This window comes from Parasteatoda tepidariorum, chromosome 11 (genome assembly GCF_982258835.1).
Source record: "Parasteatoda tepidariorum strain Cologne lab strain chromosome 11, Ptep-v5.0, whole genome shotgun sequence".
Classification (NCBI taxonomy): Eukaryota; Metazoa; Arthropoda; class Arachnida; order Araneae; family Theridiidae; genus Parasteatoda; species Parasteatoda tepidariorum.
In genome coordinates this window covers 80996473-81019645 of record NC_141765.1, presented here as the reverse complement: position 1 = coordinate 81019645, position 23173 = coordinate 80996473, and the positions used below count along the sequence as shown (strand labels likewise).

The following is a 23173-nucleotide window of genomic DNA, read 5'->3' as shown; positions in this document are numbered from 1 at the left end:
AGCATATTAAAAATTCATTTTTGGATTTTTTCTAAATTGAACCTTTAAATTTTAATTTCTACACAGCTTTGTTACAATTCTATTTCTACAATTTTATTTCAGATGAAATTTTTCTATGATAGCTATGTCATAGCATCTTTTCCTTTCATTATAAAGTCTATTGAAGTCAAAATAAACCTCACAGAATGGCAATTATTATACAGATCTGATTTCTTTAGTTATCAAAAACAATTATTAATTTTTTTTACACCATATCAAAAAGTGAAACAAAAGTGAATTGATTGCTATTAATTTCATGTTTGTTCATAATAAATAGAATGCCATAAATGTTGAAATAAATGCAAGACAGATTATCACAATGTTCTAAGAATGAGAATCACATACATGTAAGAACTTTTGTGAGCAAATTCTAATAATCATGAAGCAATATAAATTACCAAAGCAATTATAATCTTGTTTTTAGAAATCCTCATTGGGAGAAGGCTACAAATGAAATAATTTTTTTAAAAAATGATGGAAAAAATCAAATTAAAACGAACAGTAATCTAATTGTGATGACATGACATGAGCATGTATGCTAACAATTATGAGTTTGGAATGAAATTAAACTTAATAATTCTGATATTAAACATAATATAAATTAAACTTAAATAAATGCGCACTTAGGGAGAATTTATGCAATTAGAACTAAAATTAATATCGTTCGTTAATAACCACGTCCTCAATGAAAAACAAATTTTATAAATTAAGTAATAGAAATGCGTAAAAGAAAGTGATACAAATCGTAAAATTACTATAAAAAATTTTTCATACTGGTTTTTGTATAAGATAACAAAATAAATCATTCATTAGGAAAAACAGCTTTTAATTTTTAATCCAGAATTGAATTCTATATAGAAAGAATCTTCAAAAATTTCAGTTTTCCATTACAATATTCATGTAATAATGACCTCCATCAGGGTTCTTACTGAAATGAAGAAAAAAAATTTCCCAACTTATGCAGATTTTTCATAAAGTTTTCAAAATCTTGTCACTTTTCCCACAAACACAGCAAAGGTAAATAAAGAAAAAAAATATTATGCAAAATATTGTTATAAAGTTTAAGTTTGTAAATTGTTTTCAAATATATTTGAATTGCATTGCAGTGGAACGTTAAAAGATATAAATAGAATAGAATAATCGAAGTTAGTCGAATAGAATAATCGAAGAGAATAATCGAGTAGAATAATCGAATCTAAGTGACTACTCATTGTTATCCCCACTTTAAAGACTGGTCATTTTCCAGGTGTAATGCAGAATTTAATCTCAGCTTTGTCTAAAAACGCAGTGTTTCCTGACTGACCAGCTTTATTTCTATTTTTATTAGCGGAAATTCCAATGCTCTTCAAAAAAAAAAAAAAACATTATGCAGTGTGTCCTGCAACTTTATGTAAAAAACTTGAAGAGGCACAACATAAGGATTGAAAATGGTGAAGGAGAAATATCCCAATACCCAACCATGTGTCTCTCAATCCTTATGGTGAGCCAGATCTCCTCTCCAAATTTTTACACCAAGTTCTGGGATACCTTGTATAAAAAAATTGTGTTGAGAAGCTTAAACATTTAGCATATCAAAATGTAAACTGAATAGCAGAAGGTAGCTCCATTTTGAGTTGTAGATTAATTTATTCTGTGGCATGCAACTTGCAACCCCCATGCAACTTCTAACTAAACTTTTTGAAAAATATTTTCATGTTTGAAGAAAGTTATTTTCTGTCTATTCTAATAGTACTAGATAGTAACTTTACTAACATTTTTTACTGGGCAACCTTTCTCTCACAATATAATTTTTGATTAACACAAACAATGAAAAGGATAAAATTTGGTTAAATGCATGACTGACAAAATGATTGTCGTCATTTAAAACATTCAATTTTGATTTGAGTTTTGTTCAATATATTAAGAAACAATTTTAGAATTGCAAGTGTGTCAAGCAACCAATCATATTCTATGCAATAGAATATTTTAAGATACACAATAAAACTCACACTGTTTCACCCAAACTAATAAAAATTAATTATTTGCTTCATGCTATGAGAAATACACTCTATAAATATGTTGTATGTGTCAAAATTGGTTCAGTTATGGGACTCTTGTTTATTAAATGTCCAATTATTTAAGATGAAGATAATGAATTGATATTTAAGATGATAATTAGTGTTATTATGTTGAAAAAATAATTATATTAATGTAGTCAATTGATTTTAAGTTGTAAATTATAGTAACATATGAACATATGCTAAAATACAATTATAGATTAGGCAATAGTTATTAAGGATAATTTCTTCCAAGTATGCATGAATTGTATAAATTTCCAATAATTCTCAAAATTATATCAATTTTACTGTCAGTCTTTTTTTCCTGCATTAGTAGCGATTTTTTCCTTAATCTACATTATTGCACCATCTGAATAAATAGCACTAACAAAATAATTTTGTCTTCATGAATATATGACGCCAATAACAAATTAAATTAACCTTATATCTTTTCATTGATGTTGACTCTGATATGTTAACAAAAGTGGGCTCATTTATGTGTGAAGTTTCATTTGTCATTTTACTTACTAACTGTAAATAAGCTACTTAGATTGTAAATAGACATTTAATTAAGTACATTATTTTAGATGGGTTTTTTAAATACATAGATAAATATTTTAATCTTAACATTCTAATTAATCTCCTATAGGCTGATTAATAACGGTTCAATAGAATTTAATTGTTATTAGAAAATTTTTAATGTTAGTAAAGTCATAATTATTAAACAAAAAATAAATAAAGTTCTTACTTAATCTGTGCATTTAAAAATAGGCATTTCTGGTGAACATGAAAAGAGGTCGTATTTCAACTTGATTTCCTTTGCATAGAAAAACCATTTGTCTTATGTTATATGGGAAAAATATTCACCCAAATTTGCCAAATTCCAGAAAACCACCAGATGGTCATGAGATTTTGGGTATGTTTTTAAAATTTGCAATTGAGTTTTAAAAAATAGTAATACTTATTAAACCAAAAAATGAAAGTTATTGGTTAATATGCACACCTAAAAATAGGCTTTTTTTAACTTTCTGGAGAACATGAAAGTAAAAGGTGACATTTCAACTTATAATTCTCAACACAGCAGAACCAATTTTCTTATGTTATAAGAAAGTAACAGTCTACAAATTTGTCAATTTGAGAATTCACTAGAGGGTAATAAAATATTACATATGCTTTTAAGGTATGAAATGCAGTGTATTCTGTTAAAATAAAAAATATAGGATTTTTTTTCCGACTAATAATAGAACTTCAAATGACTTCAATAATGTATTAGCATCACTATATGAAATTCAAACTTAAAACATCCGCTTTAAGATAAAAAAAAATCTGTGATGATCATTACAAAGCAACACATAAAAAATATAACAAATGTTAAAAAATAAGATTGAAGTATTTAAATGAACAATTACATAAACAGCAAAATTTCTCTATTTTTGCTAATTCTACCAGAAGAAAAAGGAATTGACATTACATATTAAAATTGAAAGTAAGCAATTATGGTGTAAAAATTTGCCATTTATGGAAAGAAAGTGATTCAGACAGTACCAAGTCTTAGAATTCAGATTAAGTTTGATCTTATTTATAATTTCCATAAAAATTTAAGTCAATTACAGTTTATCAAGCATTGACATTGTACGCTTTGGCATGTCAGAATTATTTTTATTAAAAAAAATGTCATGTTACTTTCTTTAAATCTATATCAAAAGTTTTAGAGAAATGTGATTTATTTTTTGCAGCTAACTTATCAAATTGCTGAAATTTTGACTATAATTTCTTTAATTTTAATAAATATCAATGAAACACAACCAAAAGTTCTCATATTTTGATGAAATGTTATTATATTGTTCTTCTGATTGTTACTGTATTGTTAAAGCAAATATTTATTGTTTAATTAACTGTTGTTAAAAATTAAACATTAGAATTTAATAGTGTCTTTCGTATCAGATGAAAGAATAATTTTCTTAAGTTCTCAATGTATAATATGGAATTAAATTATTGCACATTGACTGCGATAATATGTGAAATAATAAAATTATAGATGCAGTTGCAGTGTATTTATTTCATCTAACTCATTTTTAGTCCACCATAATAAAATTTGTATCAAAATAGAGGGTGCTTCATAAAGTCGTTTCAATGCTAGTGTTTGTTTTCTTAGACACTTTTGAATATGACATGAATTTTGTTATGAGCCAAAATTCAAGATCAAGAAAAATCTAAAAGTTATGTTTTAAAAGTAAGAACTGAATTTTTTGCACTTATGTATTAAAAAAATAAACCACAGAAAATAACCTGATTGCTTATTGATTAATAATAGCTAAATAACTTTCATAGATACTTGAAATACTTAAGTATGCATAATACAACTAAATGATTTAAAAAGTTGAAGAAACTCAAGGTATTAGAAAAAGAATTATTATTCTAAACCATTAAGAGCAGCACTTAATAAACACTGTTTTCTGGTGACAACTGTGCAATGATTATCCTAATTGAACAGTAAAAAAAAAAATTCTGATAATCAAAACTTTTTTAGAATAATAAGCCTATTAAGAAGATCGGTATAGAGTTTGGTTCCCATCATGTTGTCTTTACATTCAGCATTTCCACCATTTCTCAGGAACAAACAGTGCAAATTCAAGAACATTGAGCACAATAGACAGGGACAGTGATGACGTATTTTATGACGTCAAACCCCGCCTCCTTCCAAACAATTTTTCGAACGAACCATTTCAATGGCATTTCCTATGTGAATTTAAGACTGCAAGATTCTTAGTTTATTATTGAAATAAATAAATTTATATAGCACTTCTAAGGGACTTATTCCTAGTTTAAGTAGTTTTCTTTATACGGAGTATCAGTAGATTTTACGAGTTAAGCACATTAAATGCTATAAAAAAAAGTTTCAAAATGGTCAAGTTATCTTTAATTTTGATGTATAAAAATCTAAGCGCCAATATTTTTAACTCTTGTTTCATGTTTAAAATAATGTCTTATTTTATTTAGAATTTGTTACATATTCTTGACCTACATTTATTTTTTTTCTTTAGTTATGGATAGGCATGCATTGTTTTAAAACGTTTTGTAATTAATTTTTAATCTATAATTAGATTGTATTTATCAATACTAATATGTCTGTTTATTTAATTATGTCTGTTTATTTAATTACGTCTGATGATAAAATTTGTAGTTATTGTAAACTTTGTTTGATTAAGATTTTCTGATTATTGATGCTAATTCTCATAAGCTTTAGTTTTTAACTACTAAATAGGAATAAATTATGTAACTAACTTATTTAATTTTAAATCTGCACAGAGTTTTAGTTTAAACTCAGATTTATTTTGACTTGAGATTTTATCTTGTTTATATTTGTCAACATCATCATTAATTAGTTTTTAACTATAGTTTTATGCATTAATTATTTGAGAAAATTAAGTTACCTTATTATTAGATAATAAGGTATCTATTATCTAATAATAATATTAGATTATTTCTTAACGTTAGTAGTGTAGTGCTATATTAATGTGTAGTGTTATCATAGTACAGTGTAGTGGTATATTAAAAGGGTCAATATTATGTTTAGTTTCCAGAATTTTAAAAATAGAATAGCTAAATTATTTTAGAATTTTTAATTTCTAATTTTCATTTTAAAATGTGAGAGGAACAATTTTTTTAGGTGTTATATATGAATTTATCTTAAAATCTCAGATTCCTATTTTATTCGATAAGAAAGTGCAACATGAATTTTCTTAGAATTCTTTAAAACATACTTATCCCATACATAAACTTTTATTTAACATTCATATTTATTAATCTATGTATTCACATAGATGTTTAAATTTTACTTATTTAATAATATTAATTTCGCATGCATTTCAAATAAATATAATTAAAATTTTTAAGAAATTTTTTAATTTAGAAACTTAATTCTTTAATGTATGTATGCATATTTAGTTATACAGCTTTTATTTTGGCAAATGTTACTGTTATCACTTTTTACAGAATAAAATTTGCATTTGACATTCTAAATCAAAATTTTTTAAATTACCTTCATAGTAATATTCTATTTGTTGCAGTGAACGTAACATTCAAGTCATCCATATTTATTTCATAATTTGGTTGTAAATATGTTTTAAGACCTGTCAACTCTTTTGTTTATATAATTTCTTTTTTTTTTTACTTCCTATCATTTTAGTAAATTTACCAATTAATTTGAGCTATTTTAAAAACGTGTATCTAAAATGCTTTATAATTTTCACTAATTTATCTGACTTTATTCATGCTTCTTACATAACTTTTTAATTTCTTTTAAAATTCTCATAATTATTTACAATTAATAAGTTGTCTCAATATTATAAAAATTTTTTTTTTAATATAATATACATATTTTAAGAAAAATTAAACATAAATTAGAAATAACTTTTTCCAAATAATAAAATTCACAAATTTCCGAATTCCAGATTATAAATACAATTTATATGGTAAATATTAAATACAAATTCTCTCAATCATATATACAAAAAGTTTTCATAATCATTTGCAATTAATAAGCTATTCCAATTAATATCATAAAAAGAGATTAACGTAATATTAATATATGCAACACTTTTTCTTGCCATGTCAGTGGTTAAATTCGACTCTATATTAATATATTCAAAGATTTAGTTGACCCACTTTCAACTACATGAGAAACGCTATATTGTTTGCTCCGTTCAAAACTTTGTTTGGAACGAGGAGAGCTAGTGACGTCGCTGATGACGTAGGACTAACCCTGTATATTAGAATATTAATTTGTATGAAAGATAATAATTATCAACAAATTGTAGATTACAAAATATATTACAAATTGTATTTTGCTTAAAATTTTTAATTTCATGCAAAATACAATTTGTAATACATTTTTTTATTAACTTAATAACATTTTATAACTTAATAATATATTTAATTAGCTTAAAATATGCATTTAGCTTTCAATTTATTTATTTCATATTTTGGATGTTACTTAATATTGCTTTGCATAAGAAAGTGTAGAAATTTGTAAAAACTATCTTTATATAATTATTGAATAAAATAATTGTTATAAATTATTTTGAGTAACTCTAGATGAACAAGCTATATAGTTATGTGGAAATTTTTGGCCAAAAAAATACAGAAAAAAATACAAGTATGTAATAATAAAGGATCTAAATTTTAAGAAATTACCAGCCTCATATTTTTTTTTTAATTGAGGCTTTCTTATCCCACTTACTTAATATTTGTTGGGATAAAAATGTTTATCTAGAAAACGTACATTTCAGTGTCTAATTTTGCGTTTTAAATTGTCAGATGCACTAATTAATCATCATAATTAAGGAGTGCTGTGAAAATCATTAAGTAAAGAAAAATGCAATGTTATTTTTTACAATAAAAATGAATAAGGATGATTTGTTCTTATTTTGTTAACTTTAAACAGGGGATACTTTTTTCAGAACAAATATGTACAGTCAGTAAAAAAGAAAATCAAGCATTATTAATAAACATACTTTAAAAATTTTACAAAGCCCCTAATTTTTATTTAAAAACTCTGTATGTTTATTTAAAACTCTGTCTACATCACTATTTTTAAAAAACCTAATAAATAATATCTAGGATTATTTAATATATATATTTATTGTGGTGTCCTATATGGATTCATCCTACCAATGTTTGTACCAATCCATTCAGATTCTGCATAGCAATCATTGCATTTACTATAATAGACTTGAACAATTCTAATTTATGTGGTCCTTTTGCATTAACACAGTGGAGAGAGCTCTAATAAGGATTGGGATTGAAGAGTGGATGTAAGATTATTTAGGTCAATAATCTGGATGCCCCTAGACCCAGCGAAAGTTGGAGATCAAAGCTTGCAATGAAAAAATTGGTCTTAAATTAATAATAAGAAACAAAAAAGTTGGTTTTCACAGCTCACAGAATAAATTTTCACCCTCTGCAATAGAATTTGGATTAACTACACTAAGAAGGATAGGAGAAAGCTCTATTTGAAATTGGAAAAAAATTCAATATATAAGAATCACAAAACTTATGATTATTTTGACTACTTGTCATACAGACTATCCGATAAAATTTGGCAAAGAAATTATTTGTCTTATAGTCAACTTATATAATTGACTTATGGTCAACTATCATTACAAACATATTTATTAGCAGCTATTCTTATCTTTCATGACTATTTTTTTGAGTAATATTTTAGAATATATTTTTCTACTTTTTAGAACATATTTAGTTCCGAACTTGCTATCTCAAAAACTCGCTATTTTGAAATTTTGGCAAAATAGCCATGAGTGAGGTTACACAAGTATGCATGAGTTTATAATTTGGGCTAACCTCGAAATAAATATTTTCTCACCATGTCCCTGATATAGTTAAATAAGATTTTTGACCAAGAAATTTCAATTTGTTCAAAAATATTGCTTAGAACCACCCTCTACTTCTTCAAAAAAAATAGAATCAGAATTTCTAAAGTCCTATGAAATTAGATGCGTTCATTTTAATACAGAAATGATGGATGTTATAGCTTTATAAAATCTCAATATTTTGTTATTTATAACTCATAAGGCTATCATTCAAATTGAAAGAAAAAATTATTGTTACTAACAGGAAGGAATTATTTTTAGTTTATTTCATATTTATGATGTGTTAAAAAATTAATATCTAGTTACAATTCTAATGGATTCAAATTGTTATGTATATCAATTTTAAAGCTTAAAACTGTTAATTCAAAGTTGCTTCAAAAGGGCATATTCCTGCTCTGATATTGTCTGCTTGTTTAAAACAACCAATCATATTACTGTAACTAAAACTTATCAAATATTTCTATTCCAGTCTAAACAATGTTTTTCAAGATTTTTTTAAAAATAAAAGGTGTTTTTGTCAACCTTAAGACTGAAAAAAACATTTGTTTCGGAAAGCCAAAATTCTGTAACCCTTGCTAATATCCTAGCGTTTTATAATTAAACCACTTAAAATTAAATTTTCTGTTTGCTCGAAGGTGAAGCAATTTCAATTACTTTAAAGATAAAATTATTAGGTTGTAATTTCTCACATCATTAACTTATCCTACGTTCATTAGAAGTATACTTGCACTTTAATGCTATTTTGATCTGTCTGTAGTTTATTTTATTTGGAATAGCACTCACTTTCAAAAACCAAGTAAATTTTCTTTAATTTTCTATTGCTTAAACAACACAAAATGTAAATACAGAAGGAAAACAAATCAAATATTGGGATAAGAATTTGATACAATTGGGATAAAAATTTGGGAAACAAAATGAAAAAATAATTTTTTTCAAGATGAAATATCAGAGTTATCGGATGTCAAACTTCACACTTGCATAAACTAAAATTAGTAAGTTTTTCCATAAAATTTCGTGAAAACATAGTTTTTCATACTGTTAAAAAAGTTTACAACTCCTTGCAAAAATTGCACTTGAGCCGAAACATCCACGCTTTCAGCTCAACATGCAATACATTTCAGAAAAATTATTAATGAAAATTATTTGGTCTACACTACTAATCTTATCATAAATCAGCCATGACATTAATCTGAGGAACCATCAGTGGTATTTTTCAGATTGTTTCCTTAACAGGCTGAGAAGAAAAATCACAAACCTCAGTTACTTCTTAAAATGAAGAGGAATCATATATTCCTGATCTGTGCAGCGTATACAGCCCCTGGCCAAATTATAATATGCACTATAAGATTCTATGTAAAATCTTAAATATCAGGTGATACTATACAGCTTCATTGCTTTTACGCGGCTGAAACTGGTTTGCACTTGTTTACATTCGTGTATCAACATAGTAATGAAATATGTTACAATAAATACAAATAGGAAGTATATAAAAAAATCTCTTGAATAAAAACCAATTATATGCATATTTAAATATAAAAGTATTGCATATAAAATCGTGCAAAACATGTAATTATTAAAAAACTATAGCACATCAAATAATTTGGTCTAATTATTATAATATACTAATATAATACTTGATATAATAAATATTCTATATTTATATAATATATCATCTAATTTATCCAATCTTCGAATTTATATTACATATCGCATAATTTTACCAATTGATAAACGATGGTAAACAAGTGCAAACCTGTTTCAGTCACGTAAAAACAATAAAGTTGTATAGCATCACTTGATAATTATAATTTTACATAGAATCTTATAGTGAGACTAATAATTTGGCAAGGGACTGCAACAAAATATTTATGAAGTGTGCAAACAAATTCTCATTGTTAAGTGATTTTTACAAATAGGTTATGAATGTCAAATATTATTTTCACTGATATTTTTTATGACTCGGTCAAAGATTGAACCTGATAAATGGTATTCAAATCAAGAGGAAAAAGTGACTTATTAACTTTCTTTTCTAAAATTGTTGACAAATTAATCTGTTTTTTTTTCTTCTGGATTTTCTTGAATTGATTCTCTTTCAAAGCCATTGTAATGTTTTCAAAGCACCTTAACTTTACGAAAAAATCAGTTCATAAAAATAAACTATATGATATATTTAATTTTTATTAGTTTATAACATGAAAAAGAAGGTTATAACTGAAAAAGAATTTAGATTTCACACTTATTCCATTTCATGAACAATGAGAGTAATAAATAATTTACAAAATCTATATACATGTGTTTTTACATAAATATAAATAACCTACTAACATAACATAAACATTTGATTTTAGAACATAGGATTGAAAAGTAAACATTTAATTGTGCACAAAGAATTTCAACGATATTTTTCTACTCATTTTTTGTATGAACTACATTAGCTACTTTCAATGCTCATCAATCAACACTTAACTAGTTTGGGTTTTGAAGTTCAATAAATGATTAAATGACATCCAATATAAAATAGGTGTAAGTTACGTAACTTCTGTTTTGAACAGTACAGTTTAAATTTACTAAAATAAAAATAATAAATAAATATGGAAGAAAAAGTTAAATGTCATTAAGGTAACCTAGGCAGATTTTATAAGCATAAACAAAGACATAGTACGAAGCAAAAATAGCATTCTATCATAAAAAAATTAAAAAATATCAAGCATACATTTTTTTCCAAATATACTTTATACTAATTTATCAATTTTTAGCATTTTTTAAGTGAATTTTAGCAATGCAATTCTTTATTTATAGCATTTGCAACAGTCTGCAATAAAACAAAAGCTGAGTACAGGAAATTGAGTCAAAAGAGTGTTATTTTATTATATTGATCATAAGAGAAGCTCAACAGCCTTTTAAGATTAATAAATAATGACATTTTTTTATCTGTATCACACAAGCAAAAAATCATGTTTTAAGTGCTTTCTTTGTAAAAATGCAATTAGCAGTTTAAGAATTTGTATACCACCAATCTTAACTTAACCAAAATAAAATTGATGCAGGATGGGTCACATATCAATTTAGAATAGAATGGCCAATCTATGTATAAAAAGGTATTGTTTTGTTAGTTAAATATTTATTATTGTAAAATAGGGTATGACAAAACTGCTGCGGCAAATGTTAGGTAGAGATAGAACAGAACAAGACCAGCACCAAACAACCTGGAACTCATTTTTAAGATGCTGGAGGGCTTTACTGAGTGGGCAGAACAAAATCAGGATTTATAACTGTGGTGAGTTGTTGATTAGTTAGGACATGATTTCAGAAAAAAATAAATGCAAAGCAAGCCATTACAAAAAGTCTTTTACAAAAAAGTAAGTTCTAGAAGAAGCAGTTACCCCAACAACAGAGCAAAAGCAGGTCGTTTGTCAGTTCTGTGGTGGATATTAGGAGTGGAAAGAGTGCTAAAATGGTGCATTCACAGCACCCTCAATATAGTGAATTAGCATTGTCACAAACTATAGGTGTTGAGACGAAATTTTATAGCCAAAATAACAAAATCTTGTGTGGATCCAACCAAATACTTGGAAAAAAAAACTTTTATTATTAAAATCATATATATTCTGCAGATTTTATAGGAAAAGCCTTTTATTATTATACATGATCTTGTGATCTTTTATAATGTCAAACAGATACACAAATGACCTGGATTATACATCGGAATAAAGAAAGTTAGCTGCATTTGCATTTGTATCAGTAGATGTGATTGAGATTGCATTCAGCTGTGATTCAAATTTATTTCAGATAGTGATGTATTTACAAAACGTTTTTCAGCATCTGTATCAGATCTCGAAGAAAATAAAGATTGGTAGGTCTAAAAAAACTGGGCAATGCCTACGCCCGTTTTCCAATTAAAATGTGGAATTGTTTTTGAGAAGTAGCAAATGAACTTCCAAGTACATACAGTGTTATTGAAGGCTAGCATTTTAGCTCGTTATTAGGAGTTCATCATCTAGTATTTGAAAATGCTTACAATTTCATCAGAAAGAATGGTCTTTAAAGAAAGTAAAAATTGGACACTTGATTGCAGGCAGAAGTGAAACTAAAAGAATTAATGACATGATATAAAGACATGAAACCAATAATTTGAAATATTGTTGAAGATTAGGGTAACAGAACAATGATGAGCTACCTCCGTGGAATTGCACATAATTCGTAGTAGAATCATAATGTGAGCTTATAAGTATCTTCTTTATTTTGTATATTTAGAAAATTTTTTTGAATAAGTGAATAAAATAACCACTAATTAAGACAAGGTGGGTCCTAAGCACAAGAAAAGAGAGAGAGAGGTGTTTTTCTTAAAGATTTCACATTAAAAATTAATAAAAATCAGCATACACGATATTATGTCCACATGAGATTTCGACCCAGCAAAATTTCACCCACATGAGATATTGATCTCGTGAGTTTTTGTGAAAGAGAAATTTTGCCCACAAGATTTTGTCCCTAAACCAAACTATGCACCTGTTAACAAACACTCTCTAGTGTCCTGAGAATTAAAATGAGTGCTGACAATGGGTTATATGATATGATATTTTGTACCTGTCCATTTGTGTTCCATAATTGCACTTTACCCTCTAAAGTATGCACTAAGGAGTTCATTAGTGCCCTGAGCACCCAAGAAAAAATATTTTTAAATAAATACAAAATGCAATTTAAGGAATTCAAAAAATTCTCATGTATTATCTATCACATTGTAATAAATTGCAAAAAATTTTATAGAAACTCTGTTTTATATGAAATTTGAACAGTTAATAAGTAAATGCTATAAGCTACTGTTACGTAATTGATGAAAAATTATGTAGGCACATACGCTTTAAATTTATACTTTGCTGTGTATATTACATTTTTAGAAATTTCTACATACTAAATATAATCTACATTATTGCTTTAACAATATTGACAATAATTCAGGAATAAATGTTAATTGCACTTAAATCACTATTTCTCTGATTTTATAGAAAAACAAGGTAAGTGACATCTTTTTTTTGACTTTTCATGAAGTATCCATTATTATTTATTTATTATACATATTGAGAGTTCTCAATATAATTGTCACTTACTTTATTTTCCCTAAAAAACCATTCATCTATACTTCTGTAATCCAAGTCTTCCACTTAATTTCTCATCTCAGTCTTTATGCATGATTTAAATGCTTCCCAACCTTCAGTCTTTACCAAATGAGACTAAAAAGAGATTAAAATGTTACAGCACTAATACAAAGAACAATCCCAAAGTAGAGATACAGTGTGACTTTATTCAAACATAATAACAAAAGAAGATGAAAAAGAAGACAAAAAGAAGATGAAGATAAAATAATTTTTTGAGAATTTCTGAACTAAAACTATGGTAAGAGGGCCATTTTGAAAATTGACTCAATTTAGGAAAATAGAATAACAACAGACAGTGGTTCATATGTTAAAAATGTCTATATCTTTTTTTGATTTTGAAGTCTTTTAAAAGAAAAAAGTCAACACTATCTAGTTCAGATATTTAAATGGTGGAAATATTTATTTAAATTTTTAAATGTCATGTTGAAATAATTTTTTTAGCTATTACTTAGGTGAATTTCAAGAACTTTTTAATAGGAAGTAATAACTTTCATCACCTCAGTTTTTTTTCTCATAACGTTAAATGTAATATTTTGAAAAAAAAAACTCAAGAGTGTTTCTTTTGTTTTTGATCATTAAAAAAATAAAAAGTGGTCTTTAGCCAAAAAAAACTTTTTTAAAAAAAACACAGTTTTTTTAAAGCTTAATTTGTTTAATTTTCTTTCCTTACAATTTTTTTAACGCTTAACTTGTTTCATTTTCTTTCTTTATAATGTTAAATGCCATATTTTTCAATATGAAAAAAAATCAAGAGGTTGTTTTTTATTTTAGGTCAGTAAAAAATAAAAAAGATGTTTTTGCTAAAATAAATCAAGATTTTTTTATCGTTCTAGGAAGTTCCACAAACCACCCTCCATGTTAGTCTTTCACTCATCAGAGTGTTCCTCCTTAAGCATTTTTAGAACGGCAGCCAGCTCTTTCATCAATATAAATTCACCTTTTTGCCTTTTTTCTAAAAATAAACTGCCATTCCTTAAAAAAAAAACTACCTTTCACTTAAGAAATATGCATTAACTATTAAAATAATAATTACACACAAAAAGGTTTAATTTTGATTAGTGTTTAATATTGATCACTGTTAATAAATAGAATAGGGGAGAGTGTCTCAACTTGGGACACAGTACACCCAGGGACATTTCTATTTTTGGCTATAAATTTTAAATTATCTTTTAGTTCTTTCAGATTCAGATAAATGTCAGCATCACCTAATCTTGGAACATATTTTGATTATCTTGATTAAGCAGGTAAGAATTTAAAAAGATTTTTATTCTTGAACCATGCTTACTTACTTTCATATAAAAGTTTAATTAGTTGTAGAAAGAAATTTTAATGAAATTATTTTAAATAAAAGATAATATAATGAAGTATAAAGCTTTCCCTTTAGAAGTTATCAAATTTAATTGTTCTAATTGTAAGCCTAAAAGTATGATATTTTAAAATATCCTATTAAGAATATAGTGCACCTTGGGACAGATGGAGGTGGCTCACCTTGGGACACTAGATATGCATAATTAATCTTTACTAAAAATAGATTTTTAACAAAAAGATATTGTGCATGCAAAGTATTTTCTGATTTATATAATCTGCGTTTATTAATAGTTATTATTTCATATTTTAGGAACTCATTAGACTTAACTAATGACCAGAATTAGAAGCAAAAAGTATGAAAATAATGCAGCAGTTTGTGCTAACAATGTTGAAAAAGCTGGTGCAAATTTTATCTGAGGAAATGACTTGTAAGAAAGCTGCTGAATTATACAGTATTAGTAAGATCATTCTGAACCGGCATTTTATTTCCTTTAAAAAAAAGAGAGTAGTCAAATTCTAACTTTAAATATATTTTAAATAAACAGAGTCGCAACATATTCACAGGTGAGGAAGAAACATATTTGGTACGCTATATGTTACAAGCCTCCAAGTACCATTAAGGATTAACAATATGTGATGCACATGCACTTATATATGAGCGTGCTTCGCCAAACCAAATGAACATTCCTCCAAACTGGGAGAATGAAAAAAAAATCTGGGAAGATATCGATTTAATGCTCTCAGAATTAGTGAGAAATACATCCAGAAGAAAACCAGTAATTAGTGATTTATGCAATGATGACAGTGATGATGATGCTTGCAGCTCAGATGAAATGAACAGTGAAAGTGACAACAAAATATTTAACGATAAGAAAAAAGTTCACCTACAAAAAAGTAGTGAAACAAGATTACATATTGGAGATTTTGCTCATATAAATTTGTTGGTGAAAGATCTGTTGTTGCCTTTGTATATTGCGTTGAAAGAGTTGATGGAGATGAAAAAGAGTTATCAGTTTTGAGAAGAGTGAATAAATCTGCAACATTTATTAATCCCGAAAAAGAAGACAAATCATACATAGATTCAAATGACATTATGTTAAAACTTAAGCAGATCAAAGCTTTGACCGCTCTACAGGTGTGGTATTTGATTCTGAACAATTAGATTTGTATACCAAGAACTTGAAACTAACAAAATAAAACTTTATTAACAAAATTAAAAAATACAAATTTATTTAGTTATACTATTTTTAAAAAATTTCCACTTAACTTTTCACATCTTTTTAACTGTCCCAAGGTGCCTCACTAGGAGGTACACCTTTGGAGAAATAGCAAGGTAACAAAACATTTTTTAAAATTTTTTCTATGACAGATACAAAATCAAAACCCAGTTACAAATGTTTTCAAATGTTACAAGAATACCAGATAAAATTTTGACAATAATTGATCAAAAAAAAAAAAAAAAGTGTCCCAAGGTGAGCCACTCTCCCCTAATATATACTGTTAATATATAGTAAAATATAGGTTTAATTTTGATTATTGTTATTAATCTTAGGATTATTCTCAACTGGTTAATTTTCATAAGTTTCTCTTTTTTCAAGGAGGTACAGTAATATTTTTTAAGTGATTTTAAATTTTAATATAATTTTGTGAAAAATATTTCTATTTTAAAAAATTCACCTTTAAATGCTTATTTTCTAATACTTTTCAATATAAGTTATAGAAAAATCTTTTAAGCTGTTTTTCAAAACGTATTTCTTTTAGTTAACTTCTTTAAAAAAATATATATAAATATGCACAGATACTTCCCTCTTAGTCAAGTGTGAGTTTAAAAATGAAGATTGTGTTAATTAAATTTTTCTACAACAATGGATAAATAGTTATTATTTAAAGCAAAAAGTGTTTTAAAAAATTGAAAAAGCCCTTAAAATTATAATAATTTTTTAACAAATTAGAATTTCAAAAAAAAAAAAATATTAATAATAATAACTCCTGGAAATTTCATAAATGAAAATAGAATCAATATGCCTATTTTATACGGAAAAATATTTACTATAATAACCTTCAAAAGATAAATTGATAATTGACACATTCTACTTCTCATACTATAACTTGCATGCTAGAATTAGTTTGTTCAAAATAAAATATCAAAACTTATTCTGAGACACATTAATCCGTGTTTATTGAAAAAAGTATTCGAAAAAAATTAAAAAGTAACAGCAGATTTAACCAGAAAAAGTAGGCAGAAAATTTTTTTATTTTTTGTATACTTATGTTTTTCAGGGTGCCAAACATAAAGTAACATAATCCTTTCTAAAAAATCTTATTTTTTGCAGATTTTTTTTTCTTTTGAGTTTAAGACAAAAATTTCTGACTGTATATCTGAAATCTAAGAGAAAATTTCCAAGAAAACCTGTCTCTAGAATTTGACTATAGGGTATTATATCAAGAAATTACCATAGCACTGTAATAATGACTCTATGAGTACTTCAACAGAAAAAATAAAGGAGAATAATTAAAAGAGGTTTAAAATTTTATATGAATTATTTCGTTGATTTAGTAACACAAACAAGAAAACTCCTTGAGAGGAGGATCCCTTCAGAAAAACCATAACTTTCATAAACTTTCATTAAAAATCAAAGGTCTTCGCCATTTTTAATTTTTAATCTCATCTTCAAAGTTTATTTAATTCAGCTTTGGAACAACAATCATGTGAGTTTTTGTATCCTTTTTTGCTATCAAACCTCATGCAAGTGTTTTTCTAAAGTTGAATAGAATAAATGTTGATGAAAAGAGATTGAAAATCAAAAATCAAAAAAATTGTTTTAGGGAAAGTTTAGAAAAAGAATATAGTAATTCAGAAAAAGTCAGTACTTCCCTAAGGGGTGGAAATACAGTGCTGGGAAAACAACATTGGGGACCATTGCTGTCCTTGATGTCTGAGTTTCCCGGTTTTCTGGATGCAAAAAAATATTCAATACAGCTTAACTATATTCCTTCTTTAATATTGAATTTTAAAAAAATAGCTGTTTTAGTATTCTGTACACTGATGAACACATGTAATGCTTTCCTCCCTCATAAATCAAAGAGAAAACAAAGTTTGTTGACGATGGCAGCTAATTAAAGACCACAAATATTTTCCATACACAGAAAATGTAGAATTTTTCTCTTCACCCATTTTCGAACTAAGGATTTTCAAAGTTAAAAAAGAAATATTTCCCCCACCTTCCCTCTATTCAACTTCAAGGGTGACTGGAATTTCCATTTTGCCACAATAGTTATAGTTTAAAATGCCTGTAAAACCAGGCAAAATTTTTCATGGTTTTCTGGTATCATGGTTTTTTGGATAACAGATGAAAGGTTTTGTACTGTATTTTGATTTTCTATTACTAGGTCCAACAAAACAATTTTTAAAAAATTCCAAACCAATTAGTTAACTATTAATTCCAATTAATTATTTATACCTATTTTTCATTGAAGTATTGAAAGAGACACCATTCCAGTGCTATAGGCATTTTTGTCATGAACATAATTTTTGATTTATTACCCAACAGCCAAACTTAAAGTACTGATTTTGTAAGAAATGTTTTCTATTTTTCAGGTATGCAACCAAAAATCTTCTGTCTTTAACCAAGTAAAAAGTTATATGCAAAAAAACTAAATTTGCATTTTTTTTACATAAAATTTCTCATTTTGCAAAAAGCAGATTCATGTTTAGCACTCCAAATTACACAAATGAAAAAAAAAAAAAAACAATAAATTTTTTGGGCCATTTCTTTTCAATCCAGTGCTTTATTAACTGGCGGTTTAGCAAATGGGTGAAATTATGAGAATGTTTCTTCACAATACACTATTTCCCTATCTCATAACATTGAAAAACCAGTTAAGCCATGCAGAGAAGACTACAGGTTAAAATATGACTTTTTACGTGCAGAACCGCAATTAAGTTAAAATTATCATACAGCTCCATAGCTACCTATTTTTATGCTTTTCTCTATGAAAACTTTTTCCAGAGGTAGTGAAAAGAAAATTATACCCGAAACTTAAAAAGTTTTTAAGCTCTTTTTCATTTAAAAATTATTAATAAATTAAATGAGGAAACATCATATATACATACATATACATGGCGAGTCAAAATTGCCTTAGCAAAACAAGAGAGGTGATGCTGCCAAACTAAGTAAGCAATATTGACAATAGAATATAGGGTCACATTTCACTCTGAGAGGCAGGAAATATGTCAGGCATGAACAAGTCATAACCTTTGATGTTGTTTCAGACATACCTATGCAGCATATCTTTTAAGCAAGCTATCTACAGCTAACGTGAACTATTGAATAACACACTGAGTATTTGCTGTGAGTTTTACTGATCAATAAGATTGTGAAATTTTTGGTAGCATTAGTACTGTTGTAAGTTTATGTTGAAATTTTATTTTTGCTCCTTTTTACAACTCAGAGTAGAATGCAACCCTAGATTCTGTGTTAATTATTGCTTGTCTAGATGGACTAACATTGGTCCTCAGCAATTAGTGCTCGAACTGTAAAAACATAACATATTTTGATAGACATGTACCTTGAAACCTCTATGCAGCCTGTCTCTCATTATTGCTATGAATTCTTTATAAGACAGTTGTCCATCACCATCTTCATCAAAGATTTGAAATACAGCATTTACTAAATTTGCATCCAGACTATGTCCAGTACATATGGCAACAGCACGATGAAATTCCTCTAAAAAATACATTGTTAATGAATTTAAAAAATACTTTTAATATGAAAAAAAAGGAAGAAATATACCTTGAGATATAGGCCTATTTGCAAAAGTAAACATCCTCATGGCAATAGAGAAATCATCTAAGTTGTTCAAAAACTGACAAAATGCTTTAAATTGGGAAAAAGAAATACCCTAAAAGATAAATAATAGTATGAACAAATTATTTAGATGCATAGATCAGATTTTGGTAAGTCAGTATCATAGAATATTTATTTCATTTTAGTAAGCCAAAAAAGTACAAGTTTTTATAACAAATAATTACATTCAAATTAATTATATAATAGATCTAAGAAAATATGATTGCCGTACATTTTAACAATACAAAAAATATAAACAAATTAAAAAATATGATTCAAAAATATATTTTCTAGTTAAAAATAGATTAAGGATTTTGAAAACTAAAAATTACCCTTTTTAAAATAGTATTTTTTATGTTTATAAAACATTCTATTGGGCATATCTTTTCTTTGAAATAAATATACTGACTATACCTTTGTAAAATTTTCATACAAATATTTTCAAGGATAATTAGTATGAAAGCAATTGTTCAGGGCTGATACTAAATTTCTTGAGAAAAATTTCCTAATTCTTCCCTAATTATCTAGAACAATGATTCTAAAACATAACACTAAACATTATCTAGAAGAACAATTCTAAATCATAACAATGCAATACATAAGTTGAAAAAACATGAGAATAGAGGTAGACAGATAACACAAATAAAATCTAAAAAACATGAAAAATAATAGGTCTTTAAAGTAAACAAAGATTAAAACATGCATTATTCATATAATCAATGACAATTTTTAGAAATTTTTTTTTTATTGATTAAATGACATTTAATTAACTAAAGTGCATGATAAGCTGAACTTTATCTTTCATAAATAAAGACATGTTTTCTACCTCTTTAAAATTAGCAGTACAGATATTCAGAAAAAAAAAAAACCTTTTTAACAAGTTTCAAATAAGTAAATCAAAACTGCTCTTGTCTTTTCAACAACTCTTTAACTGTGCTTAGTATAGCATTATAAATATTTGGCTACTTTAAACCATACCTGAGAACTTTCATGATTTTTTTCTGATGGTAGCAACTTTTTACATTAATATGATTTTCATTGCAAAAATTACAATTTTAAATTATTTTAATCACCAAGAAATTAATAATTAAAAAATATGTATAAAAAAATTAAAATTTTAATCATTAATGTGTGAAATGTTGGTGCATTTAAAAATTTGTTAATTCCTTAAACTCATTTACAGTTTTGAAATTTTAATATTTACTGCTTCCAAATGTTATTTTTTTACATGATATATCAGACATTTTTCTCATTACTAATTCTATATAGGTGGGTGTTTGGTGCACAAAAAAAAAATCAGGAAGTTTTCCTATGCACAGGATCATTTGTAGGTAGAAAATAGAGTGTGGTTTTTCAAGTACTCAACCATTTAAAGGGATGAAAAAATTATGACTTTGTTAGAGCAGTACCACTGGTAGGTTAATGCTTTTACTCTGCTTTTTCGCTACCACTTCAAAAATGTTATAGAAAAAAGTAAAAAAGTTGACAGCTATGCTAAATGCAATAAAAGGAAATAATTTTTTTTTCTTATACATAAGATTTTAAAACAGCTTGCAAGTTTAAAAAATCCTATTATTTTCTTGGAAAACAAAAAACAAATTTGTTTATTTTGATTTCAAAAAAAGGCGTTTTTTGGAAATAAACTGGTCTTGCATAAGAAATCTCACTTATACATACTATTTCTTCACTTTGTCTCAAAGAGTAATTTCTAGACTTTTAGGCATTCTTTCAGGTGATATTGTTTACAGTTTGAATTTTTATGTTTCCCAAGTCTGATTGATATTAAAGAAAGTAACTCTTGATGAATAATTCAAAAGAATTAACTTCCTTACCTGCATTTTGATACATGATATTTACAAAATATTACAGTTTGCTGACTTCTGAAGAGCCCAGCTTTTACAACAAATGAAAATTGTATGGATTTCTTATTTTGTTTACTTCAGTTAAAAATAATTGAGCGTTATTTGCATAAAATTTATAGAATAAAATAAATACTATATTTATTATTATTTTTACTGTATTTACTTTATCAACCTAAAACCACTGGTTTTTAACGTTATCCATTCATTATAACAGTTAGAGAACACTCAATAAAATAGTTATGCTGATATGTATAGCAATTGATGATTGATGTACATAATATATTGTTATAGACTGAAACTTATTTTGATAGTTAGGAATATAAACCTTTTCATCAGGAATACGCTCATGAACACGTTCAATATAAGCTTCATAATCACTACTGTGCACAAGAGTATAGCGTAGCAAAATTCGTGCAAAATCAACTTCAGAAATAGTAGGCATTCCTCTGGAAAACTCAGTAAATTCTAATTCAAGTACCTCAGTTTGAAGGTTGTCCATAAACCTAAAAAGTGGAAAGAAATATCAGGCACATTTTCATATTTAAGAAATCTACTACAAAACTAGAAATTTCAAGCAACCTTTTCCCATTCTTTTTTAACTTTTCTAAAAATTATTCATAGATTTTTTTAAGGGAGAAATCAAACATTTTATCTTGGGCGTATAAGACGAAAATGCAAACTCAATAATAGCTACATGGTCTAAACCAGTGTTACTTAATTATTTTCAGTTTATGACTAACCTTAAATATCTGATTTTATATGTTGCAAACTTGTCTGAAAAATTTAAAAGTTGTTTGATAGCTTTATTTATTTACAAAATTAATTCAGGCTGATTAAACACATTATATCAACAAAAAAAAAAATTAATGCCAACAAACAAGTTTGAATAAACAAAATAATAATGTCAACTATAATACATGTCATAATTCATTCTATGTTTAAATGAACAAAGAATCGATTACAAATCATACTTTATTCATTCAAACACAGAATTATTTGTAACATTCTAAATGTGTTTGAAAATTTGTTAAGTTATTTTTTTAAAAAGTCTATGAACTGAAATAAAATTTTTTTTAGAATGATTTAATTCAAAAAGAATGAATTGTAAAAGTTCTCATTTACATTTTTATTATTGTAAAAGCATACAGATATCTTGAAATTCCGCTGCTACATATATTTTACACATCACAAATAATGAAATCTTTTTAATTTATAAAAAAAAATGGTGTTAAAGTTTATAAATTATGTGCATCATTTTGTTCCTAATCTTAAAATTTATTTGAGAAAATCTATTAAAAACTAAGAATAAAATCTAAATGTATGGTGATTTTTAGGTAAAAAAAACTAGATCTATCTTGTATGTAAAAAAAAAACTTTATTAATTAAAAATAAACTATAGGTTCAGTTTCAAAACAATGTAGTTAAGTATGCATTATAGTATACTCAAATTTAGACATTTAAGATAGCATGACAGTTCCATGAGATTAATTTAATAGGATCTCAGATGACCTGGCGTTAAAATACCACTATGGGTTT

At 26.3% G+C, this 23173-nt stretch overlaps 1 protein-coding gene across 5 annotated transcripts in view; it reads right to left on the bottom strand.

Annotated features, from left to right (window-relative positions):
- MICU3 (Mitochondrial calcium uptake 3) overlaps positions 1–23173 on the bottom strand; it is a 58871-nt gene that overhangs the window by 13727 nt on the left and 21971 nt on the right. For 4 of the 5 annotated variants that reach the window (XM_016060845.4, XM_016060856.4, XM_071187662.2 and 1 more), the window contains 4 exons: positions 21963–22140; positions 19722–19830; positions 19498–19655; positions 10627–13695 (listed from right to left, as the gene is read on the bottom strand). In XM_016060845.4, the coding sequence (XP_015916331.1) occupies positions 13627–13695; positions 19498–19655; positions 19722–19830; positions 21963–22140 (514 nt within the window). In that variant the 3' untranslated portion in view covers positions 10627–13626. Of the gene's footprint in view, positions 1–10626; positions 13696–19497; positions 19656–19721; positions 19831–21962; positions 22141–23173 lie in introns of those variants that run through there. The other variant, XR_011638237.2, reaches the window with a different exon arrangement.